The sequence below is a fragment of the Pseudogymnoascus destructans genome (assembly GCF_001641265.1).
Source record: "Pseudogymnoascus destructans isolate 20631-21 unplaced genomic scaffold scaffold_2, whole genome shotgun sequence".
Classification (NCBI taxonomy): Eukaryota; Fungi; Ascomycota; class Leotiomycetes; order Thelebolales; family Thelebolaceae; genus Pseudogymnoascus; species Pseudogymnoascus destructans.
The window spans coordinates 1,664,036-1,684,021 of record NW_020167521.1 but is presented as its reverse complement, the minus strand read 5'-3'; the positions used below and the strand labels follow the sequence as shown (position 1 = coordinate 1,684,021).

General features: G+C 51.4%; 6 protein-coding genes across 6 annotated transcripts; 2 read left to right on the top strand and 4 right to left on the bottom strand.

Moving 5' to 3' along the window:
- Nucleotides 1–20: 20 nt before the first annotated feature.
- On the bottom strand, nt 21–1,854 carry VC83_01167 (uncharacterized protein; the record flags this gene model as incomplete). Its single annotated transcript, XM_024464852.1, has 3 exons — nt 21–701; nt 848–1,681; nt 1,741–1,854. The coding sequence occupies 3 exons, from the start codon at nt 1,852–1,854 to the stop codon at nt 21–23; spliced, it is 1,629 nt and encodes a 542-aa protein (XP_024327935.1).
- Nucleotides 1,855–2,236: 382 nt separating this feature from the next.
- Nucleotides 2,237–3,973, top strand: SEC13 (GTPase-activating protein S13). Its single transcript, XM_024464851.1, has 4 exons — nt 2,237–2,326; nt 2,415–2,453; nt 2,552–2,667; nt 2,774–3,973. Exons 1-4 carry the CDS (start codon nt 2,324–2,326, stop codon nt 3,516–3,518), a joined length of 903 nt encoding a protein of 300 aa, XP_024327936.1. The 5' UTR covers nt 2,237–2,323; the 3' UTR covers nt 3,519–3,973.
- On the bottom strand, nt 3,953–6,151 carry VC83_01165 (uncharacterized protein; the record flags this gene model as incomplete). The annotated part of the gene is made up of 5 exons (XM_024464850.1): nt 3,953–4,563; nt 4,619–4,713; nt 4,765–5,289; nt 5,343–5,613; nt 5,774–6,151. 5 exons carry the CDS (start codon nt 6,149–6,151, stop codon nt 4,063–4,065), a joined length of 1,770 nt encoding a protein of 589 aa, XP_024327933.1. The 3' UTR covers nt 3,953–4,062.
- A 1,549-nt stretch (nt 6,152–7,700) lies between these two features.
- Nucleotides 7,701–8,042, bottom strand: VC83_01164 (uncharacterized protein; the record flags this gene model as incomplete). The annotated part of the gene is made up of 1 exon (XM_024464849.1): nt 7,701–8,042. One exon carries the CDS (start codon nt 8,040–8,042, stop codon nt 7,701–7,703), a length of 342 nt encoding a protein of 113 aa, XP_024327934.1.
- Nucleotides 8,043–9,302: 1,260 nt separating this feature from the next.
- Nucleotides 9,303–13,933, bottom strand: VC83_01163 (uncharacterized protein). Its single transcript, XM_024464848.1, has one exon. It carries the CDS (start codon nt 13,278–13,280, stop codon nt 9,864–9,866), a length of 3,417 nt encoding a protein of 1,138 aa, XP_024327939.1. The 5' UTR covers nt 13,281–13,933; the 3' UTR covers nt 9,303–9,863.
- Nucleotides 13,934–16,946: 3,013 nt separating this feature from the next.
- Nucleotides 16,947–19,878, top strand: VC83_01162 (uncharacterized protein). Its single transcript, XM_024464847.1, has 2 exons — nt 16,947–17,963; nt 18,014–19,878. The coding sequence occupies exons 1-2, from the start codon at nt 17,166–17,168 to the stop codon at nt 19,478–19,480; spliced, it is 2,265 nt and encodes a 754-aa protein (XP_024327940.1). The 5' UTR covers nt 16,947–17,165; the 3' UTR covers nt 19,481–19,878.
- Nucleotides 19,879–19,986: the final 108 nt, after the last annotated feature.

Sequence of the window (19,986 nt, the reverse complement as noted above, 5' to 3'; positions counted from 1 at the left end):
CCGACTACTCTAAAATACACCTACGAATCCCCCCAACTCCTCCCCTCCCTCGCCAATTCCTCCCTAACCGCCTCCTCAGCAACCTCCCTCAACTTCCCCTCCTCAACCATCATCCTCTCCTGCACCGCCCTCAACCGTTCCCTAACCCCCTTCACCCCCTCCTCCTCCGCCAACCTAATCGCCCTCTCCACCTCCTCCGGCCCTAACCTCTTTACTTCTTTTCTCAGAGCGCGCTCGCGGCCCTCTTCTGTTCTCAAGCCCATTATACCCCTCATACCGCCGCCCGTGGCGCGGGGGATTACGGGCGTGTGGGTGTGGTCGGCTGGCGAATCTAGCGAGGGGATCGGGCCTAGAGGCTCTGGATTCACATCCCTCGTCGCCACCCTCCCATTCGACATCCGATATGTCATCGCCCCCCCCCCCGCCCCCACCTCCTCATCCCTCCTCGGCATCTCCTCCCCCCGCCTCGCCAGGTTCGCCTCCACCTCCTCCCTCGACGGCAACGGATACGGTTCCCCATCCGGCCCGCGCCCATCCGCGCGCCTATACGACATCCGATGCAGCCCCCCCTCATCCCCATTCCACCCCTGCTGCGCCATCACCTCCCCCGGAAACACCCCGAGGTAAGACGTGCGCCCACTCGCGCTCTGATACGCCATCCCCCGCCCATCGGGACCCAGCCACGGCGGTCCTCCCAGCGACTGCCTAGGGGGTTAGCGCGTCTGAGACGGAATCAGCGTCTGTGGACTGAGCGGAGAGGGGGCCAGCCTAGGGTCGCGCGCGAGGAGGCGCAGAGCACGCCGCGGTGCGTTGAGGAGCGCAGTCACGAGGCGGGGGGGGGACTCACGTTATCTGCTCCTCCCCCCGGCCCGCCCATCCCCGCCTCAGCAGCAGGCATGATAGTATCCCCCTCCACCACGACCTCTTTATCCCTCAACTGCCGCATAAGTTGCAAAAACTGGCTGTTTGCGAATTTATCACTCTGATCCCCCTGCACGCTCGTCAGGAGCGCGCCGGCTGTGCGGGCGAGATCGTCGCTTTCTTGGGCGGGGCTGAGGTGTTGTTGCGAGGGCGTGTCGGGGTGGTGGATTGCGTCTGCGCCGATGGGGGCGGATGCCAGGTGGCCTTCTTGGAGGGCGTGCGAGAGGGAGGCTTGTTCGGATTGCAGCTCGGATTGTGCGGCTTGGTCGAAGGCGGCGGCGAAGGCGGCTTCATCGAAGGTGCCGACGTCGGAGTTGAGTTGTTGGGGTTGCTCGGCGTGCACTTGCTGCGCGGGTTGGTACATGGGGGTTTGGTACATGGGTTGGGCGCCCATGCCGAAGGGGGTTATGGCGAGGGAGGAGAGGCGCTCGAGCGGGGCGTTGTAGGAGTGTTGTTGCTGCGTCATTCCGGATTGGGTATTATGGATCTGTGCGAATTCCTGGTGCCACCCTCCCGCGTGCTGGGCTTGTGGGAGACCCTGCTGCTGCATCCCCGGGGACGCGATGACCAGGCGCTGGAAATCCTTCGCCCATGATGCGCCGGGGCCGACATTCATGTGCTGCCCCGGCTGGGGGGTGTGCGCGCGCTGGAAGCCGGGGTGGAAGCCGGCTTCGGGGTGTTGGAGGGGGAGTTGGCCGGCTTGGAAGGCTTCGAATTCGGGGTCGAGGGTGCGGGCGCTGGGACCGGCGCTGCGGAAGCCCTGGGATGGTGTTAAGAGTGTTGTGAGGGTTGGATTGGAGGGGGATGGGGGGGACTTACTTGTGATTGTGGCGTTCGGGCGGAGAGGCGGTCTTGTTGGAGGGTTCGGTCGCCTTGGCTTTGCTTTTGGAAGTTTTGGAGGGCGTTAGAGGGGCCGCACATGGAGTCTGCCATTTTGGCGGCTTGTTGTTTTGTCGTAGATGTGAAGTGTGAAGTTCGGGGGGAGATTCTGATATTTGAGGAAGGGCTGTCGGTGGTATCGAGCCGAGGCTATCTCGGTGACTAGAATGGTATGTGTGTAGTGGCGACCCGCGACAGCGGTTCTATATGCGTCGATGCAGAAATTACTAGAACAAGCAAGCGTCAATGAGGAGTGCGAGCAAACAAGTGCTTTTATCGTCGCTTTCAAAGGAAAAATCGTGTATTGGTAAGGACAATATTAAGGATGATGGGGATTCCATGATGTAGAGGGGGGTCTAATTGGGTGGGTCCAGCCGGGCGTGTCTTAGCTCAGAGCCGCCGTCCAACCCACTCAGCCTCAAGAACAAGGCCACGATAGGACACATAAGGGATTCAAACATTCACAGCAACAGCCTCTCAATTACCACAGCTCTTGTTTCCTGGTGCTCCAACCTTTGTTAACATGGTAAGCACATCCCCTGATTGCGAGATCCCTGTCGACCCTGCATTCCTGGATTTAGCTCGACGATGGACGGTGCTAATACAAGCTATAGGCACAAGTTATCACCAACTCGGGGCACGATGACATGATCGTAAGTCTATCCCCCACCAACCCGCCGAGTCTACGGAGGAGGCGGGCATCATAGAGGGATCTGCTGGGATATAAGTCTGGATGTTAACACCCTGTCAGCACGATGCAGTCCTCGACTACTATGGGCGCCGTCTCGCGACTTGCTCTTCAGACCGCACCGTGAAGATATTCGAGGTGGATGGAGAAACACACAAATTACAAGAGACATTAAAAGGGTACGCCACATCTCCCCTCAAGGACCATATCTTCCCCTCCCCCCTATCCCCTTGGCCCCTCCCCCCTCAATCCCCCCCCCCTCCTCTCCCCTCTAACACCTCCCAGCCACGAAGGCGCCGTCTGGTGCGTCTCCTGGGCACACCCCAAATACGGCGACATCCTCGCCTCCGCCGGCTACGACGGCAAAGTCTTCATCTGGCGTGAATCTAACTCAACCTGGTCTCGCGTCTTCGACTTCGCCCTGCACACCGCCTCCGTGAACATCATCTCCTGGTCGCCCCACGAATCCGGCTGCCTCCTCGCCTGCGCCAGCTCCGACGGCAACGTGTCCGTCCTCGAATTCAAGGATAACAGCATGGACCACAAGATCTTTCAAGCGCACGGTATGGGCGTGAACAGCGTCTCCTGGGCCCCCAGCGCCGCCCCAGGCAGCCTGGTTAGCGCAGGTGGTGCGGCGGCGGGAGCGCAGCGCCGATTTGTTACGGGGGGGAGCGATAATACGTTGAGGCTGTGGGCGTATGACCAGGCGAGCCAGACGTATAAGCAGGAGGGTGCTGCGCTGACGGGGCACACGGACTGGGTGCGAGATGTGGCGTGGTCGCCGTCGGTGCTGCAGAAGTCGTGCATTGCGTCTGCGTCGCAGGATAAGACGGTGCGGATCTGGACGAGCGATGCGGCGCACCCGGGGCAGTGGGAGAGCAAGGAGCTCAAGTTTGATGCGGTTATTTGGCGCGTCAGCTGGAGCTTGAGCGGCAATGTATTGGCGGTTAGTGGGCAGGATAACAAGGTTAGCTTGTGGACTGAGAATCTGAGCGGCGAGTGGGAGTGCGTCAAGACGATTGAGGAGTAGGGTGGAGATAGGGATGGTGGTTACGGTGTTCCGAATTTGGCGTTGCGGGAAAAGCAGTGAGCATACCCGGTCTTACTGTGGGCTGAGCATAGATAATCAAACTTTGCCATGTACCATTTCTACAGTCCCTTTGGAATATATGATGCTATGTGGTCCAGATTAAGTTTGTTAATGAACCCAGGTTTCAGGGTCTCAAATGTAAAGGGGTCAGCTGTGCTCAGTGCCGTGCCTCTCAACCACCATATTTGTATCACACAGAAACAAACAGTATGTGGGAAACATTTTTTATTTATTCTCATGCAATGCTTGACCGATTCTCTGCAGTTATACTACTGAGAGTTGATATATAAGGCACAGTGCATGCTCTCAGATTAATGACAATGCACATCCAATTCTCGAAAACCCGACCAGAACATGTGCAATGATCTGGCAATAGCATCAATGCTCACCCGCCCCAGCAAATTGGATATCACTATATAATATATATGCTGCATTTCAGCAAAACAAATCGTCTTCAAAGTTCAGATAGTAGCAATGCAGCTTACTATCCGACCGTTTTCTCCTCGACGCGATCCAAGAACTTCAGGGCATCGTCAGTAGTTCTCATTTTGTCTTCCACCGAGCCTGAAACTCTCCAAAAGATGAATGGCCCACAGTATGTGCGACCACGATCCATTATTCCGGTCGGGCACCACCATCTCCCCAACATGATTTGGTTGCCGGGAAGTACGCAGCCCTCATATGCCCAGAAACTTGTGAGCCCAGTGCCATACGTCCCGTGGACACAAGGAAGATATTTCAGCATTGAGACACGCTGGAAGCCTGGAATTCCTTCCTGGGGTGGAAGGCCATGCATGCGACCATGGAGGTGGTAGTCGGCGTCGCTCCGACCCAGACCGAAAAAGTCTTGGACCTTGGGCATCACCCTCTCTCCGCTGGCTTCGTCCTTGTATTCTCCTTTCGGGCCTGCTTTCAACCACACCTCCATCTCTGGCGGACATGCCAGCTGGGGGGTGCTTCTCAGGTCTGAAAATAATGTGAGGTCCTGTTAGAATTGGTTAGGGCATTCATTGTACCAGAAGTTAGGTTCGAAGTCATACCTGAAACCCATTGTTCCCATCTGTCGTCTCATCGACAATATTCTGATAATTATGTCCGAGACGATATATTTCCAGATCTTCTTCGTGGAGAAAGGCTGTAATATGTTAGCATCTGGCATACCCGACTTTCATTTGGCAGAACTCACTGAATGCCCCTTTCCAATATGGGCCAAGCTTTTGTGTTCCACTTTTGAGTTTGCCCGCCCAAGCCATCGCCAACTCGCCCTTCTCAAGGTGCTGATACATATGAGCCAGAATGCCTTCTCCATCAGGCGTCTTGAAGTGGAATTTGAAAAAATTGGCCGCATGTAATAACCACAGGATGTTAATTTCATTCTTGTTTCGTCCTAGAAACAAGGGGGCCTCTATAAAACACTTATAGACCTGCTCTTGTGATGCAAGGAATACATTGGTCTTGATATTGCATATTTGAGGATGCAAAAGGAGATGAATGAAGCACAGCCTGATCACCATCGCGAGTCTCTCTTGCCGTGTTGGTTTCTTCTTCGGTGTGAAATCATATCGTGTTCCCGCAATGTTGAGTAGCATGTCAGTTCCTTTGGGTCGAACTTCGAGACCGGTATATTGTAAATATTTCAAGAAGAAGCGGTGGTTGAGGCCGCTGACAGATTCATTTTCATATGCATCGCGAACGATGTGACCATTCGACTCTGTGGCGAGTAAGTACATGTCTCTGCTCAAGACTATGAAAGGAAGCCCTTACCAATAATCATTTCCTTCAGCATGTCAAGGCAAGCCTTTTGATGCGACAATGTGCCATTTTCAAATGAGACGAATCTGGTGGCGATGCCTCTCCGTTTCTTGTATTGGGCCTGGAGCTTGACCGGACCTGCATCTGGGATACCATCAAAGGTTCTCAGGAATCGCATCTGCCAAACAATGGGACCGACACATGCCCGAAGAGCCTTGCATGCAGCGCCATAGTGGTTGACGTCTTCGTCGCTCGGGAGAAATCCAATGATGTTTTGGTGAACCTACAAATAAATAGTCAGCAACAGAAACAAATGGGCATGTAAAGGCACGAAAAGGAATTGACAAAAGCAAACGTGTTCATCATGGCACAGATCAGCATCTTCCAGGTCGTGACAGATCTGGGGTGGGTGAGGTCGGGAGCTTCAACGCATTCGAACTTACTTCGAGTGGAAGATCGAGGAGAACAATTCCTGACATAGCTTCCGATTTCACAGATGGAGTCTTTATGCCTTCATCTTCAGAAGGTGGAGAAGGGTAACTCAGCCTGGCCTTGTTGACCTTGGCTTTGTTGGCTCTTGGACGCTTTGTTGGCGATGGGTGGATTTCAGACTCGGATCCAGATCCGCCACCGTCCATATAAACGACCTTCCCTCTTTTCCTCGAGGGAGATTGATCAGAGTCAATGTATAAGGCTGATGACAAGTGCCTGGCTGTTGTAGATGGGGAAGAGTAAGCTTGTGAACGAAGTGAGCTTCTTCGTTCCGTTGGTATGAAGAAGTCTTCGATCTCTCGAGACGGGCGATCGCGAAGGGTGACCATGGTGATTGATGTATTGAAAAGCCCAATAGAAAACTAATGGTGTTTGTTTATGAGCGGGTTCATGAAAAGAATTCCTGTGTCTGAGCAATCGCAGTTATAAAGTTGTGAATGTCGGGTGAGGAAACTGAGATGCACCAACACGGATCGATCTACAAGTAGCCGGGAGGGTAAAAGCAATAAGCAGAACCGGGGGGGTGCTCCGCTTATTGTCGATTATCAATATCGTTCAGAGGGAGAAGGGAAGATTGTTGTCTGATTGTCGATGTGGAAAGTGAGAAGTCCCCGAATCTGTAAGTCGGAAGGTGCAACCCTTTTAGTCGGCGAGCACTTGCCTAGTCCGAGTCTAAACAACTACCCTTCGACAATCAGGGACAGGCAAGTGGCGCTCCAGGACTGCAAGCCGTTAACATGGCAGCTCATCTTCGGCGAGAATATAATTTCTTTATATGCGGGCCATAATCGATGGGAATATATGAGAATCTATCCGAGTCTCACGCCTCTATGAACTTTATCTCGGGTGGGGAAGCACATTCGCAAACTATAAATTACCATAGGGCCCTATTTATATAGTTATTATATCACGATTAACAAAGAGGTGGTCAATTTCTTCGACGGTTTCTGAATAATATCGCCGGAATGTGATAAAATGGCCCATATGAGTATGCTCATTCTGCATGACCACATTCGGGACGGCCCGCACCCAACGTTCAACCGGACACTACTTCTTTATATCCTCCTTTCATTATATTGCAGATCGAAATACGTGGGTTGTATATTTGTTTCTCCCCGCTCTCGAAATAGTCTTCAGGTATTTTCATAAGCAGAATACTTTTCCATTCGTTATTTTTCCGTTATATAGTCAGCTATCTACAAATCCAAATGAGCGTGCTCAGCGAGACCGTCACGCTATCACCCCACCATCCATACATCACTGAACCTACAAACGTGGTAGTCGGGCTCGTCGTCTACCTCCAGAGTTGGCAGGTGGAGTTGTAGAACCAGTCGGGCCCAGGATCCAAATCTCGCCCGTGGCATCCGAGCTCACATACAGCCTCCCCGTGCCATCAAGGAACAAGCTGGCTGGTTTGAAGCAAGCATTTGGGCATTTCGTGATATCAGGGTTGGTGAAGAGATCCACCGCTGCTGTTTGACTGTCCGCAGCAGCTACGGGTTGGCCGTTGGCGAAGTCAATCGTGGCCACCATGTAGCCGACCGGGGTTGGACTGTTCCTGCACCAGATAGCCAGAACCGTGTGTGTTTATTTAGTTCTTACCAGCTTCCGTGGAATGAGACGAATGCTTTGCCTCCATCAGCAGCAAACTTGACGTCCAGCGGCGTCGTATGCGGCTGGAAGGTCAACCTGGGCTTGACTCTCTCTTCACAGTCGGCATCGGTAACAGTTGGGGTCTGATCTGTCACATCAGCAGCGAACTGGCTGCCGACCGTCACTGTTCCAATATCCGGGATATCTGTATTCCACACAGCGAGGCAGTTGGGATATCCGTAGTTACCGCTTGGTTCTCGCTCGAGGCCAGAGTGCCAACGAAGTTCATCTCCTCACCCGGGTTGGTGGCGTGGATGTCTGTTCCACTTCGGGCGACATCGTCCGCAGAGTTCTCCACGGTGAAGATGCCTCCAGTGGTTGGTTCCTCCCCACTCCGACCGCATTCCTCATACCCCACCCGAGAAGTCTCCCATCAGCCGTGAAGTCATACGGAGGGCTGGATGCCGTCAGGTTGGCGATATTGAAAGCCTTGAGATGAGAGTGTCCACTCGACTTATCCTCAGCCAGTGGATCAATGTTCCCCGCGCTTCTGCGGCTTATAATCAGCCAGCCGGACTCCTTCTTTGACAACAGGATGGTGCGTGTGCTGTGGCCGGCGTTGTTCATTCCAGTGACGATGGTTGACTTCGTGCCCGAGGTAACTGCCTCCGCTCATATGGCCAGGAGAAGGCGGCATCGACTGAAGATGCATATAGGGTCTTGCCATCCTCGGAGAGACCAATTCCATGGTTGAGCTGCTCAATATAATCAGCCCTGTCCCAAGCCATATATAAATCAAATATAAAAAGCAAAAGAGAAATATAAAGCAAAACAATAAACCAAAGACCAGCAAAACCCCCGTCTGAACAACTACAATCTCTCCATAAGAATAACCACAATACTCACAACACTATCCGAAACCAACGTCTTCTGCTCCACCAAACTAAGACACGTCCCCCCCCCATCCGTAAACCTCAAAGGCACAATCCCAACCCCTGCTGCACAACCAACAAATTCCCCCGCGAATCTAACTGCATCCCCCTCAGCCTCTTCAGCCCCTGCAATCAAACTCCCCGTCCATCCATCCGCGAAAACTGGCTGCGCATAACTCGGCGTCAGCGCCCCCGACAAGCATCCTGCGCAGACGCTGTCAAGATATGGGCCAGGAAGGCGAGGAGCGCATTTTGTCCCAAAAATTCAATAGGTCTTAAAATGTTAAGCTTAAGGACACAGCGCATCCGTGGAGAAGGGGGGAGGGGGGTGGGTGATAAGCTTCTTATTTATAAGAAACCCCCAACCCTGTAATACCACACACATATCACGGGCCCTGCGTCTGCACCGGCAGTGGTGAATTGAGTTTATGCTCAATTCCGGCCGCTCCCTCGCAGCCAAGCAAGAAAAAATGATGCATCAGAACACTCTATATATTACCAAGAAACCGGCGTGCTGATTTAGCCTGCGGAAATCTGAGCCAAAACAGAAGCTTGGCTTCATGGGTGTTTGCTTATGCTTCCCCGCTTTCTCGAGATACGGACATACCACAGGTTTCGGCGAAACGGTGAACTCGGCGAAGCACCATGGTGATGCGATGCATTGGATGCCGAACTGGGCAGGTAAGTAAATGGTAGTGTCTGGGCAGTAAGTTACGGGGACGGACGTGGGCCCTGGTACCTGATTATCTAGAGTCACGTGTATAAGCATTCTCTTCCATTCGCCTCAATATTCACGGAAATGCAGTTCAATGAGGACTCCAAGATCACTCAAAAGCTCATTAATTTTGACACCTTGGTGAACCATCCTTTTGCTCTAAAGTTCCCCCCTCCCCATAAACCATGAGGAACCAATGCATCATGCGCGCAATGTACCGCTCCCCCCCCGCCCCCATCAATCCCATCCATGCCTTCTCAAATATCATTTTGGGAAAGAAACCCTTTATCCGAGCCCTTCTTTTTGCCGTACAAACATAAAAATGTACGTCGTTGTTGAAATGCAGAGAACAAAACGCAAGAGCAAAAAAAAAGACAAAGAACTCCGCCTAAACACCAACCAACCACCCCAATTGTATGCATCACACAAACTTGTGCCGTAAAGGAAAAATACCAGTAATGCGCCACCACTCGTAAAAGAGTCATTTTCGCATATGCTTGCCTTGTGAAATGTTGGAAAACCATGCCGTCCGCCGCCGCCGCCGCCGTAGCCGACCCAAACTAAAAATCTTTTCCCCCACCGCATTAAAGAAAGAGCCATCGTATAGTCCATCCAGACTTGCGAGGAGAACAAGAAGCCTGAAAAGAAATATTTTCCAAGACAGAATCGGTTCTGACACACGAGCTGTGGTATTGCATGTCAACCGTCAATAAACCTGAGGAAGAAACACCACGATATCCGCGGTGGAAGTAGCCGAGTATACTCGACATCTTGAAGACTCCACATGAGAAGGCAGCCGCCTTAGACAACAGTCATCATCTGCATGCGTTGACCGAGATTGCGAGTAGGCGACGAGTCAATCGTTGTATTCAAAACCGCATTGCTGCTCTGTGAGCGATGGATATTAGGCGGGCTAGCAAGGGGATCGGTAAAGACCCTCGTAAACGCTGGACTCGAGTCGTGGTTGAGGTGAGGACTCCGATATGGACTTTGAGTCGTGCCATCAGCCTTTCGAATTATCTCAGACAGCGCGCGGGACAAAGCATTGGCTCGCTGGACAAGATCCTTAAGACTCGTCGTGTCAAATGGCATCTTACTTGGCGTTCCGTTTGGCGCTGCTGTGAAGATCGGGTCTGAAGTGGCCCTATGCTGATGGATGTTTTGCATGACAGAACGTGCCACATCCGAAGTATCCTTGCTGGCTTGGCGTCGAGGAGCTGTTCTCGGAGTCTGGGCTTCTTCAAAAGACCCAAAGATGTCGTCCTCAGGAGAGAAAACCGACTTACGCCTCGGGCGAGTGCTGCCGTAAACCCCTGTGGAACGAATTGGCTTGTCATTCTCCTCGTCTTGGAATCCCGAATCGCGAGTAGAGTCGATATGAACTGTCGTCTCGTGATTCTGGTACCCTCCATCACGAGAAATAACAGCCGCTAGTGGAGACTGTGGTGGCGATAGAGTCTCGTCTTCTTCATCCGGAATTGCCAGAGCTATAATTCCTTCTGCCTCCCTCCACTTATCCGCAGAGGGCCCTTCCAGAAGGCCCTTTTCACGGGCTAGTCCTCGCAACCGCTTGAGGTCTTCAACCAGTAGGCATACTTCGCGAATCTGCCCAACATGTCCAACAACATTCGCCTGGCTTGCACGAATTGCCGGAGGAACTAGCATAGGCGCGCCGCTTCCGAGAGTTGGCAGGTCATCCCCTTCATCAATATCCATGCCATCAAACTCAAAGTCGTTATCCCAATCCTCACTTACACCCTTGCCTCCCAAACCCCACGTCCCAAATTTCGGTGCTAGCTTAGTATCGCGGTTGCCACCAACATCTGGTATGACTGGGACGCTTTGGCTGCGAATATGCAAAGCGCTTGGACGATTCCGTCCAACGGCCCTTCCGCCGCGATCGTTACCCTGTTTACCGTGAACAGTCTTCGGCCTTGGTGAGTTCCCCATATTATCCACCTTCTCTTGCATTAGCGGCTCAGACCAATCAAACACACTTCGAGGCCGGCTCTCAAGTTGACGGCCATTGCGCACAGAAGAACCGCTATCAGTGACATCCATCAGGGCCGAGCGTAGAGCATGGCTAACTCTTAACGAGTTAAGTGAGTTTGACGGCGGGGAAAGAGGGTTGCTGAGCGCGTCGCTGTCGTCATCTCTCGTCCAGTCTTCGTCATCATCATCATCATCATCACCTAGGGACATGCGACCAAACCCCGTAGTGGCCAGGCAGAAGCTTGGAGGCGAAGAGCGAACTATAGAATCCATATCCATATCGGTGTCCTGCCTTATTGGTGTGCTGTAAACGTCGCCATTGAGCCGCCGCCTGTTTCTAATTGGCGTGGACATCCCCTCATCCTCCTCCACGATGCTGTCATCTACATTTCGGAATCCTGACATTGCCCCCAGGTCGTTAAAATCGGCTGCTTTGGATCCCGCGCCACTGCTAGGTGGAGATTCGTCGAACATAGAGTCCAGAGGTGTACTCCGTGCTCTCAAACTAGCAGTTGCCCCTGTTCTAAGGGAGTCATAGGCCGTGTCGCTTTGGAAATCTGTCTCGTCATCTTCGCCTGATGCGAAAGCCTTAGCATCCGAATCGGAGCCGACAAGAGTCGACGCTTGGTCTGAGGTATTCAACTCAGGAAGTCGAGGTGGGCGTTGTTGGTGCAGAACAACTGGGTGGGAAGAAAGGCCTTTAAATTTGCCGCTCGAAGAGGGGTAGGAGGTAGTTCGTATGCCATCTGAAGAAGCCGACGAAGTTGGTGTCCGAAGTCGCGCGGTTAAATTAGGAGTTTGGTCTGGCCCATTCAGGTCTAAGTTGAAGCTCGATAGTCGCGAGCTTGTAGGCAACGGAGAAGAGGAATTTCTGATACGAGGGCGAGGTAAGGTCCCCTGAAAATTCTTCGGCGAAGCGTCTATCTTTTGTTGGTAAGGGGAAGGGTCGAAGATATCGTGGCTAGAAGGCCCTTGGGACGACGTAGCGCGATCAAGTATTGACAATAAAGGGGCCGAAATGTTGCGCTTAGCAGCCCCTCGCCCTAGGCCGCCGCTCTTTGTCAACCGGACGCTATTCGATTTGCTGATCCATGTAGCGGGGGAACCGAAGTTTAACGATATCGACTGGCGTGGCCGCTTATGGGTCTCATAATCACTGGCATGGATACCAGAGTCATCTCCAGGATGCGGCGATCCCGTACCGCTATCTATACTCATGACCGAATCCCTGTTCCTGATCTTGTTGGCTCTCGCAGGATCCTCAATTAGGGCTGGTTTCATTAAAGTTGGAAGGGCTGTGCCATCTGGTGTAACTACTCTCTTAAAGGTAGAATAGAACCCATCCGCACTATTGTCATTTATTGCTGTGGATGGGCGTTCTTTTGCTAGCCTCGTCCGCCGAGATGTAAAATAAGGTCGCCAGGATACCCGACGTGGGGTCGGCGCAAACTCGTGTATTAAGGTAACGGGAAACTCTTCCTGGAGTGGAGAGACCTCCGGTCCGGACTCTTCGTCCCTGTATTGTTGCTGTAAAGTGACAGAACGCTGATGGCTGGTGGCCGGCCGGCGTAGAGTTGGTATGCGTTGGTTTGATGACGGCCTCGAAGGCTTATTTCCACTTGTCCCTCGAATTGAAGTTGAGCGTTTGACTAGCTTGTTAGGCTCTAATTGGGACGGACTGTTTCCATTGTGTAAAATGGGACCTGTGGACCCGTGAGAAAACAACGAAGGAGAATCGGGTCCTATGCTTGACCGCGGACTCCCATTATGTGAATTTGGTATAACGGACAGCCTTCGCATCCAAGACCCCTTTGACGAAATCGAGTCCAGTCGGTCCTCACTTCCTTGTTCAGGGGTTGATATCCTCTCGCCCAATCTACTGAGCGAACCTATCCGCCTTGTATTATTTATGGGAGAGTCGTTTGCTGTGAATGTGTTGTTCATGTATCGGTGGCTTGGGTATGATGACGGCTGGATTGAGGAAGCAGACAATTGGCCACGACGCGGAGTGTTTATGACGGAGCTTGTCGCTGGGCGTATGGGTGGAGAGGAATAGCTTCTGTGCTGAGCGTCATATTCGGTGGCCTTTCTTTTGTTTGAAGAAGGTCGAGATGTGTCGGGAGTTTGTGGTTGACCGAAGGCCAGGCCCGTGACAGCAACCCCGACTGTACTTGAAGCGACAAGCTGTTGAAGGCACTTGTTAGCAGAGTATTCTTTAGCTATCATACTGAAGGGGGCATTCTGAGCCGAAGGCAATGCTGGCTGCTGGACCACGGCAAGCTGCGATTGCGGTGCTCGCCCAGCTAGACGTTGACCTTCACGGAAAAGGGAGCAAGGCCGATCTTACAGTTGGGATTGATTTCATCGTGACACTCCCCAACCACCACAGGCACAGCGACCGAGAGAAGAGAGAGGCACCGAGGACGAAACGGACGTTGTGCGGGGAGTCATTAGTGATGTTGATGTCCGAACAGAATAGTTTTTTGGTGGGCGAAGAGTGGGACGAAACGTAAATCGAGTGTAAACAACAATCTGATGGAGGGCTCCGTGAGAAAAGGGCCCTTCAACAGGCGGCCCGGTAAGTACAATGGAACAAGGGCAAGAACCAATAACTGAGTACCCGTAACAGGAGAAAAGAATGAATGTGCCTTTCAAAGACGACGTCGGTATTGTTTGTTGTTGTGGCCGTGAAGAGGAAGGCGGAGATTCTGTCTGGCTGCAGCAGTGCAGGTGAAAGGCGTAGAGGCGGCCTACAGTAAGACAATACTATTTTCCTACCCGTAGGCACGACACAACGCAGCCAGTCGACACCACAAACTTTTAAGAATCGGGTGTACAGTACATGGGAGTGTATAGGGTACAAGGAGTACATAATAACATAACACCACGACACCATAACACCATGCTAACCCCATATACACGATATACAGGATATATATACACATACACGTACAGACAATTCTATCTGGGGGCGAATAGAGATGCTAGAAAGGCCATCCGTCTCCAAGATACTTTACATATTATCCCTGGACACCCCCCCCCAGCTACAGGTCGATCCATGCAGCGTTTCAGGTATTGCTGGTCCAGCCAGTGTATGTCATGCTAGGCATTCATTCCCTTGGTCGTTACGATTGGGTGGCTTGCCGCAGGGTGCCACTCTGGTAAGAGTAGAGTACTGTGAGTACGCTGAGTACTCCGTACATGAAATACCGAAAATACTATAACTTATGTGCCATCCTGCTATACCACCCTACTCGTATTGGTATACGACCACCCTACCACGGTCAAGGCGTATCACAGAAGGGGCCTACTGATAGGGAAGTGCGACGCCTTGCCACGCCCCCATCTCCCATATCCTTGCTCCGATGGCTTCCATGTTATGCCTCTGATCAGAGCCAAGGGTGGAGCGGTGGAGCTAAGTCGATGGCTGTGAGATCTACCATGGAGCCTGATATCGAAAGATTGTTTGGTACGGATGTTCCCAGGCCGGCTCAGGCACTGTGTTTGATACCGATGGCCCTCTCCAATGGCCCTCACCAGCGGCCTGAATTAACAGTCACTCTAATTTCTTATGGGCTACGTGCAGCCATAATCCATTCTTCGATCCGTGTGCGCCCTATACACTGTAGTTACCCACAAGCGTGCCTTCGGCAAGGCACAGCTTACACATACATCAGGGGATCCCTCCTTTCCTTTGTGCTTGCTCTCGCAACGCGGCACGTTGTGCTAGTGACACATTGGTAGTGCCGAGTACAGGCCGCAAGAGTTGTATCAAAGGTCATCCAAGAGATACTGTTATATCTGCTGGAAACAAGTGCAGAACAAGTCCTGTTTGTTCCGTGTATCTTCATCCATCTGCTTTTTAAGTGCACGGCAGGCAGGGCTAGAAGTGAGAAGGGCTTGGTCCAGGCTGTGGAACGGACCCAATCCATGCAGCTATCGTCAGCATTTGGCGGGGAGTCAAGTTGAGGCGTAAGGTCCAAGGTAAGGGCAAGCCTGTTCCCTGCCTCATAATTTTGAGCCCCTCGTTGTAAGCCAAACCCGTGATATACGCAAGGTCAGGCGCTATGAGGTGTTTATTTTGAAGCGAAGTAAAGCTTGGGATTTATCCTCTCCTACCTTGCAGCAAGAGCTCGTCCAGAAGTAATGAATCTGTTTATTGTTATACCTTTGTTGCTCCTCCCAATGTAAATATTATTGATCACCGAACGCGCTCCACATATGGATTTGCGACTAACCTAGCTTTACCAAGGTATGGGAAGTACCTGGCGCCATCAGTTCCCACTTCGCTCAACACCTCACTTTGTTCCCGAAAGAATCGGTTGTCCCTCGTGCCGGCCTCGCGAGCAATCCTAATGTATATGGACATTACCAATACAAATGGCAGATCTTCCCTAAGAGAGGGCTTTACTTACGTTGGTAGCTCCATTGATAATTGATAGGATCCGCCAGTAGCGTGTAGATGATCACGCAAGTACGGAGTAGGGCCTGGATCGGCGTACCATAAGACAGCACCACAAGCATTCCCCGAATCTCACTTACTAGTAGACGATTTGTCTTGGTAGGTCAGACGGGTTTGGGCTGCATTGTGTGTTGTTGTGGTTCGCAAAGACAGTCCAATTAGCGAGTAAAGACGGTGTCTCCGTCTTTTTATGCCCCTGTTCCTATCGGCGCCAGAGATTCTACTCTATAAACTAGCTCCATTATGAGCTGAATCCTCTACCACCCAGTCTCTTTCTACTCACACATGCCACGAGTTGTGTGGGATTCCGCACAGATCCTAGGCTAAGATATCGCGGGCATTGATTGCTGCTCAACAGTTCTCGCCACCTGAGACATTTTATATCTAAAACATTTGGCCGATGGAACTAATATTGATAAATCGACAAGTTGCTTGGCAACATATGGCATGACGTACTAGTTCGTAGTGGGGTCGGCTATGGGAGAAAATTGATACGACGAGTATCTCCGACCCAGTCTCTAGTGGATGCTTTCCTTTCTTCGTTTCAGCGGGGGTTGCAGTATCGTAACTAAAGTAACTGTACGGTGAACGACTATGTACTAGATTTTAAAGCAGGGGTGCAAGAGAGACGGGAGAGGCGCTTGACTAGTTAGAGGAACCCATAACTGTGGACAACTTTACAAAGCAGGTTTCCCATACCACCTTAAGCCACGAACAGAATGTCGGTAGAGAGAAGGGCAATATCTGGGGATCGGATTGGAGCAAGGATCGCGCAGCAACAAAAAGTCCCCCCACATCCATGGGATCACGTCAACCCTTTTGGGGACCTCACCGCTTCTCGAGTCATATATAAGACGAAATATTGGCAAGGTATCAAACATAGCGCCAACATCCTGACCCCCAGCTTTGTCTAAAATTGAGTCTGGGCAGATATTTTGTCTGTATTGCATATGGTGGCAATTGCAGTTGGACTGCCTTACGTGACCTCTGACCAATCTGACGCGAGGAATTCATCAAGCGTGGTGTCAGGCTGGAACGGCCCAATGATCTTGCCCTACAATCTCCTATTACATGTCTAGGGCTATATCTATCCGAGACATACATGGAGCTTATTGCCAGGACTCGGGCGATTCCATTATTGCTCCGTCTTACCCTATAGGACTTTCAGGGAGTAGCGCCGTAATTTGCCAGGATCGCCATATATGTATGCTATGGTAAGGATTTCAAAAGGAGAGGAAGGAACCGAGCCTCTTAAAAACCGCGTGCTTTAAATAGCTACTGTACCTACCTAGTGGAAACGCGTCGCGGCTATGGGAGCGACGCGTCTCTTTCACACGCGTGTAATTTAGGCCATCTTCGGCTTAGCGTAAGAGCCTCTTAGTTCTGCCGGATACAGCACTGACCGCCTCCAATATTTCGAACATGGGGAATCTAGAAGTAGCTTCAAAGCCACACTGAGACAAACGAATTAAACCACGAGACTTGACTCATCTCTCCTTTTCCAAGGTCGACCTGTACTTCTTGTGTATGTATTGTACGATCACAAATACAGCTACTGTCCAAGTCCGACCCCGTCTCAGAAACTGCTCGGCCCGGAATTTAGTGACGAAAGGACAACGACAGACGTTGTACCATAAATTATAAAAAAAATGGAGGCCGAAATCAGAGGATCGATTCCGAATATCGACCCTATCCTCACGGAATACTCGGTGGGATACCTCTCTCATGCTTCCAGCTCATACACCGATGCCGAGTCCACCGGGACGTCGCCATTAGCAGAGGCCGTTGCGTCCATTACGGCCCTGCTCATATCAGCGTCTGGCGAGACATCAACGAAGAATGAGACACAAATCCGCCAGCTAGTCGAGAAATGGGCGGCGAAATTCGGCGCCGCCAATGCGTCAAATGTGGACTTGAGCGGAGCGTCTGGGGCGGCCAAGAGATTGGACCAGGCCATCCAAGTGAGCACGCAGCGGAATATGTCTTCCACATTGGGTATTACAACCACGGGGGTGGACTTGGAGTCGGCGAATACGAGGAAGCTTGAGTCTAAGGTCGATCGCAAGAAGTTAGAAAAGGCTGAGAGGAAGATTGCTGCTAAGCAGAACAAGAAGGAGTATAAGGCGGTTGAATATGAGGCTTCTAAATTGCTCAACCAGACGGATGATACGCAGTCCTATGAAGAGTTCTTCATGGCTGTTAATCCTCTGCAGTTGGGATCGAATGCTATGGGACAGGCTAAGAGCAAGGACATTAAGCTTGATGGTATTGATGTGACGATTGGTGGATTAAGAATCCTGACGGATACCAGCTTGACGTTGGCATACGGTAGGCGTTATGGTCTGGTTGGTCAGAACGGTATCGGAAAATCTACTCTTCTGAGAGCGCTGGCAAGAAGAGAACTTGCCATTCCAGTGCATATTTCCATTCTGCATGTGGAGCAAGAGGTATGTTGAACCATGTACCCCATAAAGTGCAAAAGCTAACTACGATTAAGATTTCTGGAGATGATACCCCTGCTATACAGGCAGTGTTAGACGCTGATGTGTGGAGAAAACATCTCTTGGCTGAACAAGAAAAACTGTCCAAACAGTTGTCAACTATGGAGGCGGAACGCTCAGCTATGGCTGACACCTCTGTTGACGCCGCAAGGCTTGACCGCGAGCGTGATGCCTTAGATCAAACGCTTGGTGACGTACAAGGGAAACTTGCAGAAATGGAGTCTGACAAGGCAGAACCTCGTGCAGCCAGTATCTTGGCTGGTTTGGGTTTCTCACCCGAGCGCCAAAAGTTTGCTACAAAGACCTTTTCTGGAGGTTGGCGTATGCGTCTGGCGCTGGCCAGAGCTCTTTTCTGCGAACCGGATCTTCTACTCCTCGACGAACCGTCCAATATGTTGGATGTCCCATCTATTACTTTCCTGTCGAATTACCTGCAAACTTACCCCAGCACTGTTCTCGTTGTTTCTCACGACAGAGCCTTCCTAAATGAAGTTGCCACAGACATTATCCACCAGCACTCGGAGCGTCTCGATTACTACAAGGGTTCCAATTTCGACTCCTTCTATGCAAATAGGGAGGAGCGTCGGAAGACAGCGATACGCGAATATGAAAACCAAATGGTTGTCAGAGCGCATCTGCAAAATTTCATTGACAAGTTCCGTTATAATGCCGCAAAATCGTCTGAGGCACAGTCCAGAATCAAGAAGCTGGAGAAAATGCCTATTCTCGAGGCACCGGAGAAAGAGTACAGTGTCCACTTCAAGTTCCCCGAAGTTGAGAAACTTTCGCCTCCTATTATCCAGATGACGAATGTGAGCTTCGGGTATACACCTGATAAGCCACTCCTCAGGAATGTCGATCTCGACGTTCAACTCGACTCTCGTATTGGTATCGTTGGTCCCAACGGTGCTGGTAAAACGACTGTACTTAAGCTACTGATTGGCCAGTTGACGCCTACGAAGGGTCTTATTTCTCAGAACCCCAGACTTAGAGTTGGCTTCTTTGCTCAACATCACGTTGATGCCTTGGATCTCAACGATAGCGCTGTCGGCTTTATGTCTAAGAATTACCCTGGAAAGCCCGACGAGGACTACAGAAGGCATCTTGGTGCCTTCGGTATCACTGGTATGACTGGTCTACAGAAGATGGAGTTACTCTCCGGAGGACAGAAGTCTAGGGTGGCATTCGCATGCTTGTCACTCCAAAACCCGCACATCCTGGTTCTTGATGAGCCTTCTAATCATTTGGATATTGAGGCTATGGATGCCTTGGCCCAGGCGCTGAAGCAGTTCCAGGGAGGTATTCTTATGGTTTCTCACGACGTGACGATGCTGCAGACTGTGTGCACATCATTATGGGTTTGCGACGAGGGGATCGTGGAGAAGTTCCCTGGTGATGTCCAGGCGTACAAGAAGAGGATTACTGCTCAGGCCGATGCAGCCGGTGTGGCAGCAGCGCATTAGGGGGGTTGCACGGATAATTACCGTTAACCCGTTGGAAATGGATTGACATTGCTAGATAGAGAGCGGTGAGCTTTACTACAGCGTAGAGTGGTACCTGACGATCATATATGTGACCGATGGGTTGACCATCTACAAAATATCAGTAACACACATTGATCCCTATCCGTGACCCCGTAAATTTGGCATGTGCCCCTATTTTGACGATGATGTGCTGTACTGTACGGTGTGTAGCACACAGTTAAGCGACAGGGAGTATCTGCGGAGTGACAGTCATCGCACACAGCTTAATGCGGTAAATGGGAAGCTGATAAATTCGCGAGCATCTCATACGTGGTTTATATAATTACTGCGGTGTCAATACAAATATCTGCATTTATGCGTAGTAAACGTTGAAATGCAGCTGCCAAAAGCCGTTTTGTCACCTCCCACGTCTCCCAGGTCCGTTTGTTTACAGGGGAAGGGGTGAATCCGCGCTAGTAGCTTCCACTTTAGGCAAGGTCAACACG

Coding starts and splice junctions, on each gene's coding strand:
- SEC13 (XM_024464851.1), top strand. Junction 2,454..2,551: donor CGGGGCACGATGACATGATC/GTAAGTCTATCC, acceptor ACACCCTGTCAG/CACGATGCAGTCCTCGACTA. Junction 2,668..2,773: donor TTACAAGAGACATTAAAAGG/GTACGCCACATC, acceptor AACACCTCCCAG/CCACGAAGGCGCCGTCTGGT.
- VC83_01163 (XM_024464848.1), bottom strand. CDS start 13,280: ATGATAGCTAAAGAATACTCTGCTAACAAGTGCCTTCAACAGCTTGTC.
- VC83_01162 (XM_024464847.1), top strand. CDS start 17,166: ATGGAGGCCGAAATCAGAGGATCGATTCCGAATATCGACCCTATCCTC. Junction 17,964..18,013: donor TTCTGCATGTGGAGCAAGAG/GTATGTTGAACC, acceptor ACTACGATTAAG/ATTTCTGGAGATGATACCCC.